This window comes from Manacus candei, unplaced genomic scaffold, assembly GCF_025592945.1.
Source record: "Manacus candei isolate 608988 ecotype Guabito, Panama unplaced genomic scaffold, ASM2559294v1 h1tg000053l, whole genome shotgun sequence".
NCBI lineage: Eukaryota > Metazoa > Chordata > Aves > Passeriformes > Pipridae > Manacus > Manacus candei.
Genome location: NW_026138101.1, coordinates 4,975,743 through 4,990,001, shown reverse-complemented (window position 1 = coordinate 4,990,001; position 14,259 = coordinate 4,975,743). Strand labels below are relative to the sequence as shown.

General features: G+C 41.7%; 1 protein-coding gene and 1 non-coding gene across 6 annotated transcripts in view; both read left to right on the top strand.

The window, feature by feature from the left end:
- CNOT1 (CCR4-NOT transcription complex subunit 1) overlaps positions 1 to 14,259 on the top strand; it is a 54,299-nt gene that overhangs the window by 26,640 nt on the left and 13,400 nt on the right. For 2 of the 5 annotated variants that reach the window (XM_051802014.1, XM_051802015.1), the window contains exons 19-34: positions 47 to 193; positions 1,310 to 1,434; positions 2,252 to 2,538; positions 3,386 to 3,464; positions 4,622 to 4,852; positions 6,097 to 6,237; positions 6,515 to 6,694; positions 7,990 to 8,106; positions 8,521 to 8,631; positions 9,217 to 9,294; positions 9,601 to 9,778; positions 10,273 to 10,403; positions 10,932 to 11,228; positions 12,425 to 12,565; positions 12,662 to 12,766; positions 13,337 to 13,456. In XM_051802014.1, coding sequence (XP_051657974.1) covers positions 47 to 193; positions 1,310 to 1,434; positions 2,252 to 2,538; positions 3,386 to 3,464; positions 4,622 to 4,852; positions 6,097 to 6,237; positions 6,515 to 6,694; positions 7,990 to 8,106; positions 8,521 to 8,631; positions 9,217 to 9,294; positions 9,601 to 9,778; positions 10,273 to 10,403; positions 10,932 to 11,228; positions 12,425 to 12,565; positions 12,662 to 12,766; positions 13,337 to 13,456 — 2,468 coding nt within the window. The remainder of the gene's footprint in view (positions 1 to 46; positions 194 to 1,309; positions 1,435 to 2,251; positions 2,539 to 3,385; positions 3,465 to 4,621; positions 4,853 to 6,096; positions 6,238 to 6,514; positions 6,695 to 7,989; positions 8,107 to 8,520; positions 8,632 to 9,216; positions 9,295 to 9,600; positions 9,779 to 10,272; positions 10,404 to 10,931; positions 11,229 to 12,424; positions 12,566 to 12,661; positions 12,767 to 13,336; positions 13,457 to 14,259) is intronic. The other 3 variants (XM_051802018.1, XM_051802016.1, XM_051802017.1) reach the window with 3 other exon arrangements.
- LOC127477556 (small nucleolar RNA SNORA46) lies at positions 7,429 to 7,567 on the top strand. Its single transcript, XR_007906982.1, has one exon. It is a non-coding gene; the product is annotated as a small nucleolar RNA SNORA46 (small nucleolar RNA).

Sequence of the window (14,259 nt, the reverse complement as noted above, 5' to 3'; positions counted from 1 at the left end):
GTGGTTTACTTTTCAGTAGGTGGTCTTACTACAGGTTTCTTTTCAGTAGGTGGTCTTACTACGGGTAGCCTGACTGGCATAGGAACTGGAGCCCTGGGCCTTCCTGCAGTGAACAATGACCCATTCGTGCAAAGGAAGCTGAGCACATCTGGACTGAACCAGCCTACATTCCAGCAGAGTAAGATGAAACCTTGTAAGTGGTAGTGTTGTCTGTGGCTGTGATGTGTGACTGTGGTCTGCAGATAATCTGTGTTTCCTTCAGGGGAGGCTTGGATCTATAGGTGGTAAATGTTAGAAATGTGGCTCTTCTGTTACTCCATTAGCCTGAAAAGGTGCTTCTAGGCTTGTATCCTGGAAGCTTGACAAGTGCCCTGGGGGGAATTTAAAAAAACCTGTTAGCATAAAAATACAACGTGTTTCAGATTTATGTTTCTGTCCCTTTTCTGTGGTGCTGTGTTTTGAACAAAAGTGTTGTCCTGCTCTTGACAGAGAAAATTGTATATGCCTGGTACCAGGGTGTTTGGGGATTTATTTGTAACAAGGTTAAAGAAAGCTACCTGAGTAAGGTCCTGTTGCAGCAGAGAACTTAACAGGTGAAGCAGTGAAATAGACTGCAACATTGAATACAAATAAGACTAACAGAAGGTTGGGAAGGTAGTTTTTGGAAGGAGTAATTTGGTTCCTGACACCAAGCCATTATCCTTAAATCATTTATGCCTCTGCAGTATGCTCACAGTGAAATGTTGAAGCAGTCAAATGTTCAGGAAGCACAACCATATGCTAAACCTTCCTCATTGCTCTTAGGGAGGAGCTATCAGAGAAGCCATGAGTAATAACAGCAAAGTTACCTGTCTTTGCAGGTGTACAGGGGAGGTGGCTGTAATAACCATTGGTTTATATTTTGGGTCTTGAGCATTCAATATAAACTTACTGGAAGCTCACTGGCTGGCCTGAAAGTTTGTGTGCAAGTTTGTGTGCATGTCAGTGTTGTGTAGCATGCTTTATTCTAGTCTGTTCTGCATTCATTCATTTAGTTGTCAGTTGAGGTCAGCTTGGGATGCAGTGGGTTCTAGGAATACAACTGTGAGGTTAATGCTATCTTAGGATTCAGGGTTTTTTAATAAATACGGCATATTGGAAACAGATTTTTTTAAATAACAATTCCTGTCTAATGGAAAGGTTAAATATCCTGCCTTTTAGAACAACTAGCAGGTTCTGTACAGATTGGTGGAAGAGTTGAAAAGGACTAGATGAAATCCTGTGTGCCTGAAGTTGTCCTGAGCATAATACCTGTTCCCTTTTTTAACAGCTGACTTATCTCAGGTGTGGCCAGAGGCTAATCAGCACTTTAGCAAAGAAATAGATGATGAGGCAAACAGCTACTTCCAGCGTATTTACAACCATCCACCACATCCCACCATGTCTGTGGATGAGGTGAGTTCCCTTCTTCAGCAGTTGCTGTCCAGAGACTTGCAATAAAGTTGATAGCAATTATTCCTTCACGTTTTAGTGGAAAATAAAAAAAGGGCTTGTGGTAGATACTTACAGCATTGCTTTTTGGCTTGGTTGAAGTTGATTTTGCAGCAAACTTGCAGTTGATCATTACATTCAGCTTTGACTTCTGTGGACTGAAAACTTTAGATGTCTAATTAACGCTCCTAAAATGCTGCTAAGTGGGAAGGATTCCATGTCGTTTGGAAGCCTTTGTGTTCAAAATAAGTGCTAAAGAGTGCCTTTAAATAGTCTGTATAAATTATCTTGAATACATGTTTTTTAAGTATCTAAAAATGACTACAGCATCCATATATATAAGTGTCCCAAGTTCTACCTTCTGAGCTTTTGATAATTATTTTGGTTAGTCTCTATGAGAGTAATTATTGGCCTGATGTACTTGCTCTTTGAAGTACTTCGAGTTTACTTTAATGTATTTGTGTGGTTATAAATTATGGAGGACACAACATTAATTTTAATTTTTCTGATTTTGAAAGTGATGGAGTGGGCGGCCACAAAAAAAGTTCTGTGTGAAGACAGTTACTTAAAATGGAGAAAACTCCAGTCTGAAGAGGAAGCTCATTGTAGTGATGTGGTGTTTGCTGGCTAAAGTGAGATGTTCTTGAAGCAGCTTCTTTGTGGTGTAACTCGTGGTAGCACAGTTTACCCGGGTAGTCGCACACACTCCTGAAGCGTGAAGATGTGGAAGGGCTGGAAGAAAGCAAAAACCCATCAGTAACAATTCCCAATTTCTTTGCAGGTCTTGGAAATGCTGCAGAGGTTTAAGGACTCCAACATTAAACGGGAACGAGAAGTGTTTAACTGCATGCTGAGGAACTTGTTCGAGGAGTACCGTTTCTTCCCGCAGTACCCAGACAAAGAGCTGCACATCACAGCCTGTCTCTTCGGGGGGATCATAGAGAAAGGACTGGTTACTTACATGGCCTTGGGCCTGGCCCTGCGCTATGTTCTCGAAGCCTTACGAAAGCCTTTTGCATCCAAAATGTACTATTTTGGTATTGCTGCACTAGATAGATTTAAAAATAGGTGAGTGTGGGTGTTTGGTAACTTCTAATAGTGTTGTGTCGTGAATGTTGAACCTGCTCTAATCGTGCAGTGCAAGGTTGCTGGTATGTGTTAGGAATTAACACATCTCAGCTTCAGGATTGCTTCAGAGATATGCTGAGCTGAGGCAAAAGGTGTGAATGTGCCAGTTAAAGGGTGACTTTTCAAAATGAAAATGTTCAGTGTGGTGCCTGTATTAATGTGGGGCAAACAGATGCTGAAAATTAGTGCACTTTGTTTATAGAAATAATTAGTGGTGAGTTAGATGAAATTGTCTGATAGAAATGGAACAAATGTAATCACTCTTCACAGGTGCATTCCAATGGAGTGCTGTTTGCACTGTTCCTTATTGAAGGACTGACTAGGAACTAAGCTCCAGGGCTTGGGTTTTACACAGAAATCTCAAGTATGGCAAAATAATCTCAAAAAAAAAAAAGCTTTCTCAAAGCTTTTCATGAATTGCAGATAGAGGAAGTTCTAAGTGTGAGGGGTGCTGTATAAAATGCACTGAGCTAAACTGCAAATTACTTATCCAGTAATCTAAACATAAATGCAATTGTGTGCTCAGTCAGAAGTATAGAGATGTAGGATGAGTTGCTGTGAATAAACCTTGTGTTTTACCGTTACACGAATTAATTTCAAATGGGTTTTGTGACAAAAAGTACTTTGTAGAAAGTGCTTTATTTATAACACAGCTGCTGTAAGGAATCCAGAAGTAATTCTGTGATGCAGTGTGGGAATGACATACCAGTCTGATATTTGTGTTTCTCTGTAAGGCTGTTTCTGGTTTGGGCTTACACTTCTGACTAATGTGTATTTTGTCTGACAGATTGAAGGACTATCCCCAGTATTGTCAGCACTTGGCTTCTATTAGTCACTTTATACAGTTCCCACATCATTTGCAGGAGGTGAGTGTGTTTGTATTAACAACACCAGCTCTCTATGATCTGAAATTCTTATGAGCAGATTTCTGTTTTCCTTTGGAAAAGCAGTCTTGTGTATCATGATTTTAGGCCATGTAGATCCACAGAATCAAATGCCTTTCCTTAAAGTTTTTTCTGTGGGATAGGGTAGGCAGGTGAAGGTGGTTATCTGGTACCTTTCCTGTTTCAATAAATCTCTTTGGGTTGCTTATGTTGAAATAGGTACCTGAATATAACTGAGTGATCCAGCACTGCACAAAGGATTTAAAGTGCCTCAGTGGATTCATATTCCAGTCCCTTAAAGATTTGGAGTTTTCCTAAAATAGAGGACATTCAGCTGGGTTTATACAGTTTCATACTCAGACCTGCTAAAATAATCCAGAAAAAATTTCATTCCTGAAGGTTTGATGAGAGCCATGGGAATACTGTGTAGTCCAAAGCAGTGTTCATCGTATGGTGTCTGCCTTGAAGGTGCTATTATTGGTGGAAATAAAGAAAAGCTAATCCCAGTGGCAGAGCTTGAGAGCATGAGCTAAATAAGGAAAATTATTCCACTGAGGTAGAGAGGCCTCATATCCAAAGCTGAAAAGTCCAGTAGCATTCTTGGTTTCAGACTGTATCCCTTAAATGACAATCTGATGTTACCAGTTTCTGAGGAAATGTATAACAGTGGGGAAGAAGCTCATTTTTTACTATGGAAATACTTAAAAATATGTAGTAACTTGAAGTTGGCCATTTCAGAACTGTAGTTTTGCTTATTAATGGTGAGCTTCAGACTTTTTTATGTAGCTGTTGGAGTCCTTGCAGAAGACTTCTCACCTGCTTTGTAGCCTGTTTCTTGATGTTCACACCTTGCTCTTAGGTTCTCCTCTTCCACTCTGCTGTTTCAGGCTGGGGGGGATGGGGATGGAGTTTTTTGGGTAGTACTGCAAAATTTTAAGGATATTTAGTCTTGTGGTGCTTGACATCAACCTGTTGAGGCCAAAAGGTAGAGTTTGAGGCTCCTCTCCAGCAAGAAAGTCAATACTGACAGGCTGTGCTTTATGAGGGTATACAGTTGTAGTTTGCAGATTCCCTTATGGCAGTAGTGTTGAATATTTTAACAGTTGTTGGCAAACCTGTGCTTTTTCACCCTATTTTAGTACATAGAATATGGACAGCAATCCAGAGATCCTCCTGTGAAGATGCAGGGATCAATCACCACCCCTGGAAGTATTGCACTTGCCCAGGCTCAGGCCCAGGCCCAGGTTCCAGCAAAAGCTCCTCTTGCTGGCCAAGTCAGCACTATAGTGACCACCTCAACCACCACCACCGTTGCAAAAACCATCACAATCACCCGACCAACTGGAGTCAGCTTCAAGAAAGACGTGCCGGTGAGCACTGTGGCATTGTGCCCTTCCCAGAGGTGTTAAGTTGCTGCTCTGTATTGAATTCAAACTGTGATCTGTTATTTTGTATTTAAAGCATATAAACTTTTTAGATATGACAAGCGTTTTTGTAGAGAGAAGGCATTTTTAGTCATTAAACTACACAATTACTTAGGTGTCAAGTTGAAATGTTTTTATTGAGGCTTTAACTGTCAAGACAATTACAGAACCATTGTTTCTCTTAATGACCTCCAGTAGGACTCTTAAAATAGTTGGCAGCTGCTGTTCTGCCTGGGACTTGAGAACACCTACTGCACACATCTGACCTGGCAGTTCTAACTGCATTAGGTTTTTCACATCTTCAGTCACTTGCATAAAGAACTCTCTGAACTGCTTGTTGGAGTTATTACAGGGTTGGCAGGTTGATACTATTGGCTATTGCATAGAAGGGTGTGGGGCACACTTGGTGCCACGTGTTCACTGAGGATGGGTGGTGCTGTAGCTGTATGATGACTGATGCACTGTAAAGTCGAGCCTGTCTTGCTGCTTGGGACTGTCCTTGAAGAGTTCTCTGTAGAGGAGGCAAAAGCCAAAGGTAGCTGAAAGTGTTGTGAACAAACTGTGGAGGACAGGTCATGGTGTAGCTATTACTGTCTTTCACCCCTGGTTATGTCCTGTAGATAGTTGTTACTTCGAGGTGTTTATATTTTCCCATTTTAAACTCCAGTCAGGGTTGATATTTAAAACTGCATCTCCTTTTCCCTTAATTGCAATGCACCAGCTGCTAAAGCCCTGGGGTTCAGTCCTGCAGCTGTAGGGACCTGGTTCACGTTCTGTTGACTTACACTTGACGTGCTGCCTCAGAAGTGAATCTCAGGGATTTCTCCTTCCCAAATCAGCACTGAATTGCTCCTGGAGACTCCCTGCTGTGCTAAGTGCTGCTCACTATTGTACTGTGATTGTTCTCCTGGCTAAAATTGTATGCAGGCTGTTAGCCTAAAGGGTGCCATTGCAGTGGCACCTATTATATATGAATGTGCAGCAGCATTCTTCTGCTGAGTATTGATCATGATTTTTAGGGTAAAAAAAATCACTTGGCTCCTTTAGAGTGCTGCTGAAAATGAATCTGAGACAGTTAAATGTCTCCTGATAAAGCTCAATTCTATTTTGGCTTGACAGAACAGAGCAAAAGTTTCTTTTGATGTCACCCCTAGGTATTGTCTATTCTTAACTTCTTGTTCTCCCTGCAGCCTTCCATTAATACTACCAACATTGATACGCTGTTAGTAGCAACAGATCAAACAGAGAGAATTGTGGGACCTCCAGACAATGTCCAGGAAAAAATTGCTTTCATCTTCAATAATCTATCTCAGTCAAATATGACACAGAAGGCAAGTATGGAAGAATGCTGGTAAAAAAAAAAGAATTTTTTTTTTAATCTGTATTTTTTATATATTTTTAAGTGTCTGCTGATGATATTTCTACAAAATTACAACTTCAGATCTTTGGATGCTGAGTCACTGATTTCAAATATTTTTTTTTAGAAAAACATTAATTTTAAAAGCAATTGACTGACCATAACTATGTGTTGGTCAGAGCTGGCCCCAGAAGGTTTTGCTTATCTTCTCATCTATTCTGTGGTGTGCTTTCTCTTTGGTTTGGCCACAGGTGGAAGAACTGAAGGAAACAGTGAAAGAAGAGTTCATGCCTTGGGTATCACAGTATCTTGTGATGAAGAGAGTCAGTATTGAGCCTAACTTTCACAGCCTATATTCAAACTTCCTCGACACACTTAAAAATCCAGAGTTTAATAAAATGGTTCTGAATGAAACCTACAGAAATATTAAGGTGAGTAGTGCAAGTTTTCTAATACTTGGGTAAAGATTAGGGAGTGTTCCCTTCTTCTCATTCTGTTTGCTTATTATGTTGCTGATCCTCAGCTATGGAATATCGTTCAAAAATCTGCTTCCTAGTTTACTACTAAGCTTAGAGGTTATCTTTATGAATACCAGGATTCTTTTCAGTTAGGAACATGCAGAAGACTTAAATTATATAACAGGAGAGAAAATCTGCATTTGGATTTATTTATGTAGGTGGACTCTAAATTTGTGTGAGATTTGCAAATTATAACCTAGGGAAAAATTGCTTGTGGTGTGGTTGTTTTGTGTGGGGAAAGTAGAAAGATAAGAAAACCATTTCCCAGAAACTGTTATCAATAGAGCATTTACACCCTCTGCCCAGAGCAGGGGGCCCAACAAACACCACTCTGTTCATGCCCCAGGGTGCTGGGTTGTACATTTGGGTTTTGTGGGTTAGAACCAATTGTTTGTCTGTATAATCGTACTTATTGTATTATTTTATTAAATTGTTATTCTGACTTCTCTCTCTTATGAGTTGGGTTCATTTCCCCTGCCGGTTTACCTTTAAACCAGCACAGGTCAAAGAGGAATAAAGGGGAAGTGTGTAGAAAACAGGGGTGTAACAACCAACATTTACTAGAGGGCTAAGATAATGTAGAGGGGAGGAGGAGGAAGAAGCAGAAGCCCAGAAGTGATGAAGAGATGAAACGAGCTCTTGAACCAAGCACTATTTTTAAACCTGTTGGTGGAATTCCCTGACCACCATGGGTTACGCTGTAGTGCAAAAGCATCTCCTGGCTCTGGAGAGCACAGCTGACCTTGCTCTGTTCAGCTGATGCCCCTCTGAAGCTAAGGAACAGAACTAACAACATCAGAATCCTTGTGACAGGATTTAAGCCTTGACATGAGAATTACATGGTTTCCCTAGAAGTGCAAGCTGTAGCCTTCAGGTCTGTGATGAGGCTTTAAGAGGAAGCATTGCCTGCACAGAGTTAGACTTTGCTGAATGAATAGTTGTAACAGTCTCGACAAAGTGAATGGTAAGGTCTGGGAAGGTGTAATCCTCTTTTTTGATCCTTTTAAAGAAATTAACTTTGCAGTCATTACAGAGCAGGTTTAAAGGTTCCTGTCTTAAAGGCTGCTCCAGTATCTCTAATGAGAGTGAAGCTCAGGACCTGATATTCTAAAACTTTGCCTTCATTCAGATCAGCTGTTGGATTTGGTTCAGAGGCTGATAATCTTCCGGTGGTTGCTCAAGCTGGTTTTTTTGTTTGTTTTCATTAGGTGCTGTTGACATCAGACAAAGCTGCAGCCAACTTCTCAGACCGCTCCTTGTTAAAGAACCTTGGTCACTGGCTGGGAATGATTACCATGGCTAAAAATAAGCCCATCTTGCACACGGTGAGCTGCTGTCTTTACAGATTGCTTTGGCAGGCATTGATATGCTGTTACGCAGTAGCATAAGCTATTTGGGATATGTTATCACCTTTCTGGTGCCTCTTTTTTGTGCCAAGTACAAAGTATGATTCCAGAGTTGGTCATTTAAGACTTCTAAATATTTTTTTTTTGTATCAGTAAAGTTAGTGGCTATATTTGTTTTGGCGAGAACTCGTTAATCCCATGTAAAAATGTAGATATGTAAATCTTTGTTCTAAAAGGAATTGCTGCTTAACAGTCTGTAAAATTCAAGGGCTGTCTTTACTCAACCTTGCCTCTATCTGAAAAGGAAGTAGTTTGTAAGTGGAACTTTGCAGTGTGTTTGCTGTTTTCTCCACCCTCCTTCCCAATTCCATAATCACTGATGGTATTTTTCAGGATTTGGATGTGAAATCACTACTACTGGAAGCATATGTGAAGGGACAGCAGGAATTGCTTTATGTAGTGCCATTTGTTGCCAAAGTCTTAGAATCCAGTGTCAGGAGTGTGGTAAGTGTCTTTGTGCTGACAGAGTTATTGCTCAAGTGGCAAAATATTGCAGAAAGTAATCAACTTTTGTCACAAAGTGAAAACTGATTGAATGCCATGGAGAGAAAGAAAAGGGATGCAAAGGCTTAAAGTGAAGGTGTTCTGTTTTGAGGGAAAGTACCATGTATTTTTGCCATATAAATAGTTGGTATTAGCTGAACTGTGCTGTGGTACCCTTCAACAGAGCTTTAGTGAGACATGGAGGGATACCATTGAAGAGGTTCTAGAATATATTTATTTTTTTATTATTTTTTTTTTATTCCACACACTTTGACCCTGGTCAGCTTGTCAGTTCTACTTGGCATAGAACTGATCTCTCAGAAGGATCAGGTCATTGTGTTTCCAGTTTTACACTTAGCTTCCTAATGTAGTTCCAGTTGAAATTAAGTTACTGGACTAATTATTACCAGAATACTAAATTCTACCCTAGTTGCAGCTGTACAAAGGTTTCCATGGCTGTATGCTTGTGTTCCAAAACTTCCAGTCATAAGCCATCCAGATGATTCAAGAAGTTTATGTAATACTGTTCTCTTCTTTCTCTTGTAGGTTTTCAGGCCTCCAAACCCATGGACAATGGCCATTATGAATGTTTTAGCTGAGCTACACCAAGAACATGATCTAAAAGTAAACTTCTGGGTTTTTTTTTCTGTACCTACTGAGTGAGGTTTTCTTGACATACCAGTCAAGAGGGATGTTGGGAAGGACCACTCAGCACTTTTCACTGCTTTAGCAAGGGGAGATTGCTTGGGCATTGCTTTATTTGGTAGAACTTGGATGCAACTCTTCTCCTGTGAGGTCAGAGTGCAAGATATTTGTCTGATCCTCAGTCACTGTTGGTCTCTGAAAGGTGTGGGTTAGAATGGGCAGCCTGGGAGTCAAGGGGCCTGGTAGATGTTTTGTTACACATCCTAAACTAGAACTGTTTTGCAGTTGAATCTGAAGTTTGAGATCGAGGTGCTCTGCAAGAATCTTGTACTAGACATCAATGAGCTGAAACCTGGAAGTCTCCTGAAAGATAAGGATCGTCTGAAAAACCTGGATGAGCAGCTGTCTGCTCCAAAGAAGGATGTGAAGCAGCCAGAAGAGCTACCACCCATCACAACAACTAGTAAGTACATCTATGAAATCCATAATCACACTGTTGAAGGTCAAATAAGACAGGTTTTGCTATTATGAAGAAGAGTATGAAGCTGCATATGCTATTGTAACATCCTTGAATGCTTGGAAGCACTTGGATAGTTTTGTAATAGAAGTAGGTGTACAGAATTTGGAGATGGGAAGGGAGTGGAAGCTGTCATGAGGGCTAATTCTGCATGTGGGGTGTGTAGCTACTCCTTAGAAGGGAGTGAGGCAGGATGATCTGTTAACACAACATCAGGGGCTAAGCTGTTGCAATAGACAGCTCTGTTAGAATGTGCTGAAGCTACTTTGGAACTAATAGTTGGGAAAATGCAGAGTGAAAGTTGTGAGTTTCGGAGGTTTCATGATGAAACTGCAAAACTTTTGGGTTTTAGTAATTTTCTGGTGTAAATATATATACTTGCATTTACAAGCATTTACTTTCCACTAATGGCTCAATACAAACGTATTTCTGTTCTCCAGCTGCTTCTACAACTCCAGCTACCAACACCACTTGTACAGCCACGGTCCCTCCACAGCCCCAGTACAGTTACCACGACATCAACGTGTATTCTTTGGGAGGCTTGGCTCCACATATTACCTTAAATCCTACCGTAAGTTTTAGAGCTGATTTGGTTTGCTAAAAGAGTTTTTACCACCAGATTTGCCACAGGTCTCAGCTGGTGGGAGCAACATTTTGTAAACTGAAGTTATTGCAGTCACTTTTCAAAAGTTATGGGGAGGTTGAGCGCTAATGAGTAATCCAAAGAAGAACTTTAGAGGTGATTAGTAGTTGCATTAGCAACCTGAGATGATCAAGTGGTCTTTAACTGTGACATTAGTATCCACTTTATTTCTGGCAATGTATCATTTGGGATAGTTGCTGCTGTGCTCCTTTTGACCAGTCAGTGGCTTAGCTCTTCAGTCAGTCTTTGCATTGTGGTCAGCTTCATCTTGGTAAGGAAAGCGATCATTTGTCCTGGTTTCGGATTTATCAAATATTGTAATAGCTGCACGTGGAACAAGGGAGAACTGCACCAGCCAGGACAGTGCACTTAGGAGTCGTTCAGAACCTGTGACTGTCTCGGGCAGGTGGGATTCCGGGGCACTTCATTCCCTGACCTTTGCCGCTCCCCGCGCAGATCCCGCTGTTCCAGGCGCACCCGCAGCTGAAGCAGTGCGTGCGGCAGGCCATCGAGCGGGCGGTGCAGGACCTGGTGCACCCCGTGGTGGATCGGTCCATCAAGATCGCCATGACCACCTGCGAGCAGATCGTCAGGAAGGACTTTGCGCTGGACTCGGAGGAGTCGCGGATGCGCGTGGCCGCGCACCACATGATGCGCAACCTGACGGCCGGCATGGCCATGATCACCTGCAGGGAGCCGCTGCTCATGAGCATAGCCACCAACCTGAAAAACAGCTTTGCCACTGCGCTCAGGGTAAGAGCCCCGTCGTCTGAAGGTTATTTCCAGCTCACAGGGCTGCAGGCATCCAGCATTAGCAAGTCAGTTCTCCACGCTGAGGGCTTGCTGGTTAATTACATGGCTTAACTAGCGTGGAGATTAATTCACTGGATAAAAGCCTCATGACTCTTGTGGAATTATAGTGAAAAAAGCGTGTTGAAATTACAGCTCATGTCGAACACAAACTGCTAAGGTGGATCTTACTGCATAGCACACAAACTTCCTGACTAGCTTTTTATTTTGCCCCAGTGTTCTCTCAAATTTAGTCACAGAAGAACGTGCGTAAGCAGAAGGAATTCAAGTTTTGTGGAAGACAGTGCTTTGTATTGCTGTGTTTGCAAAATGTCAAAGTGTAACTTAGTAGTCAGGTTTTTTTATCCCTGAAGACGTATGACATTAATATAAAACCAGTGGTAATCTAAGGAAGTTTTCTTAAAGGGTTAATTATAGAAAGCATTCTGTTGCAGAAGAAGGGTTGTACAAGACACCTTAAAATTCATGCCTGGCTCATTGTATGAAGTGGGTTAACAGAAGTAGTGTAGTAGGAATTAATGAAAGAGAAGTGAAAGGGTAGATCTTAACAGACAGGGAAGTCCAGCTAGATGGGACAGGTTGCCTTTATAGATGTATTCCATTTCTAATGGCAGTTGCTGCTTTGCACCCTAAAAAATAAGTCCGTCTGTTCAGGGTTCTCTTAAAGCAGACTCTGAGAAGGAAAGAAGAAAATCTGTATCAGAAAGGGAACCCACTGAAAAAGGCTTAGGACTGCTGTTTTGCACTGTTAGTGCTGTGCCTTTATATCTTCTGATTACAACCTGGGGAGGGGTAAACCTTGTGCTGTGATGTGAGGCTTTCCCTGCATTAGCATCACTGTGCATGCATCCGTCTGAAGGAGGGCTTTATTTCTGTGCCCTGGAGATAGGGAGGTGGAGAAGATGGAGAACTCCTGCTGTTCTGTTCCTTGTTGAAAGTCTTTACTGTCGTCTTGCCTACATGTTTTATTCAAAGCTATGCAAAATTAAATTTATTGTTGTATATTCCATGGGAAGGGAGCATGAGCCTAAGAGCATTCCTCTTTATTGCTGGTGTTCTGTACAGACAGTGGTGCAGATTTGAGGGGTAGTAATAGGGAAAAACCTACAGCCTTCACTGATTATTGTGGTTTTCAATAGGCAGCCTCCCCACAGCAGAGGGACATGATGGAGCAGGCAGCTGCCCAGTTAGCCCAGGATAACTGTGAGCTTGCCTGCTGCTTTATCCAGAAGACAGCTGTGGAAAAGGCAGGCCCTGAGATGGACAAGAGGCTCGCAACTGTAAGTATGAGACTGCTGTCTTTTAAGTATTATGTGTGCTCATATACATCCAGACTCAGTGTCTAAAATCCAGTGCTGTGTTTGTATTTTTCCCAGGAGTTTGAGCTCAGAAAACATGCCAGACAAGAGGGCCGTCGGTACTGTGATCCTGTTGTGTTAACTTACCAGGCTGAGAGGATGCCAGAACAAATCAGGTTAAAGGTGAGGACATGAACTCAGCTCTGTGCTGATGCTGCTCTTTTCCCCTTCCTGATAAGAAAAATTGGATGGCACAGCTTCAGCTGAGCAATCCTGTATATTGTAGTCTTGCCTAACAGTGCAGCTGCTGTTATCTTGATTAGTATGGAAAGACATAACTATATTGTTCCAAAAGGAGTATTCATATAATTTTCCTTAATTCCTTGAAGACATAAGTCCTGTCTCTTGTTCTGTGCTGTTCCTCTCACTGAAGGATGTCTTGTCTGTTTTGTTGTCTTGCCTCCTTTATATTTTCTTCCTTTAAAGGATGTAGCATGTGCTTTCAGCACAGCATTTCTCAGTATTCAGTTGTTTCTGTTTCTTGAGTGTGAGTTTCAGTTTTAGAGGAAAATCCTCCTGTTAGGTGTCACAGGAGAGGACCTCAGTGCAGAGCAGCTGAATCCTACTTCTTGATGTCTAGGCCACTCTGTTCAAGAATGTGACTGAGCAGCTGCCTGTTACACAAACTGCCCTCATTTTTAACTGCCCCAGTGCTTGTCAATGAGATTAATGCCTGTTCTTTTCTCTGCAAAGGTTGGAGGTGTGGACCCAAAACAGCTGGCTGTTTATGAAGAGTTTGCACGCAATGTCCCTGGCTTCTTGCCTACCAATGACTTAACTCAGCCTACAGGATTCTTGGCTCAGCCTATGAAGGTAGAGGTTTCTGAACTAATCAACTTGAGAGTACTGTAGCCCTTTTGGAGACTGTTGGAGAACTTGTCTTTTGCCAGAAGGACTCATAAGAGTCAGGTGTTTGTATTGTTTGAGAACAGTGGTTGACAGATGCACTAGTTCTAATGACAGAGTAATGGCAACATAAAATTTCCATCCAGTCTGAGGGGTTTTTAACCCAAATTGGGATAAGTTCTGCAAGTTATGATTACTACATGTAGTTCTAGTAGTAGTGAAACATTTTATTCAAATTTTGGGTTACTTTTGCAGGAAGATCATGGATGGCAAGCATGAATTTTGAGCAGGTTTTTGTATACATACTTGGTCTTAGGGACTTAAAGCCTTAGTGACAGGACAAGGGGGAATGGCTTCAAAGTAACAGAGGGCAGATTTAGATTAGATATTAAGAAGAAATTCCTTGTGAGAGTGATGAGGCACTGGAACAGGTTGCCCAGAGGAGCTGTGGTTGCCCATCCCTGGAAGTGTTCAAGTGGGTGGGGCTTGGAGCAGCCTGGAATAAGTGAAAGGTGTCCCTGCCCATGGCAATGGGATTGGAACTACATAGCCTTTAAAGTCCCTTCCAACCCAAACCATTCTGTGATTCTGACTGCCAGAATTGGTTGCACTGCTTTACTTGCTCATATTTGTGTGTTTAAAATGCCAGCATAACAAACCACAGTACTGTAGAGGTGTAAATTCTGGGTGCTATAATTCCTGAAGCAGAAGAGCCAGTCAGTATTTTGAGTGTGACAAACACAATCCTTGCAAAAATCGCTCATTCTCAC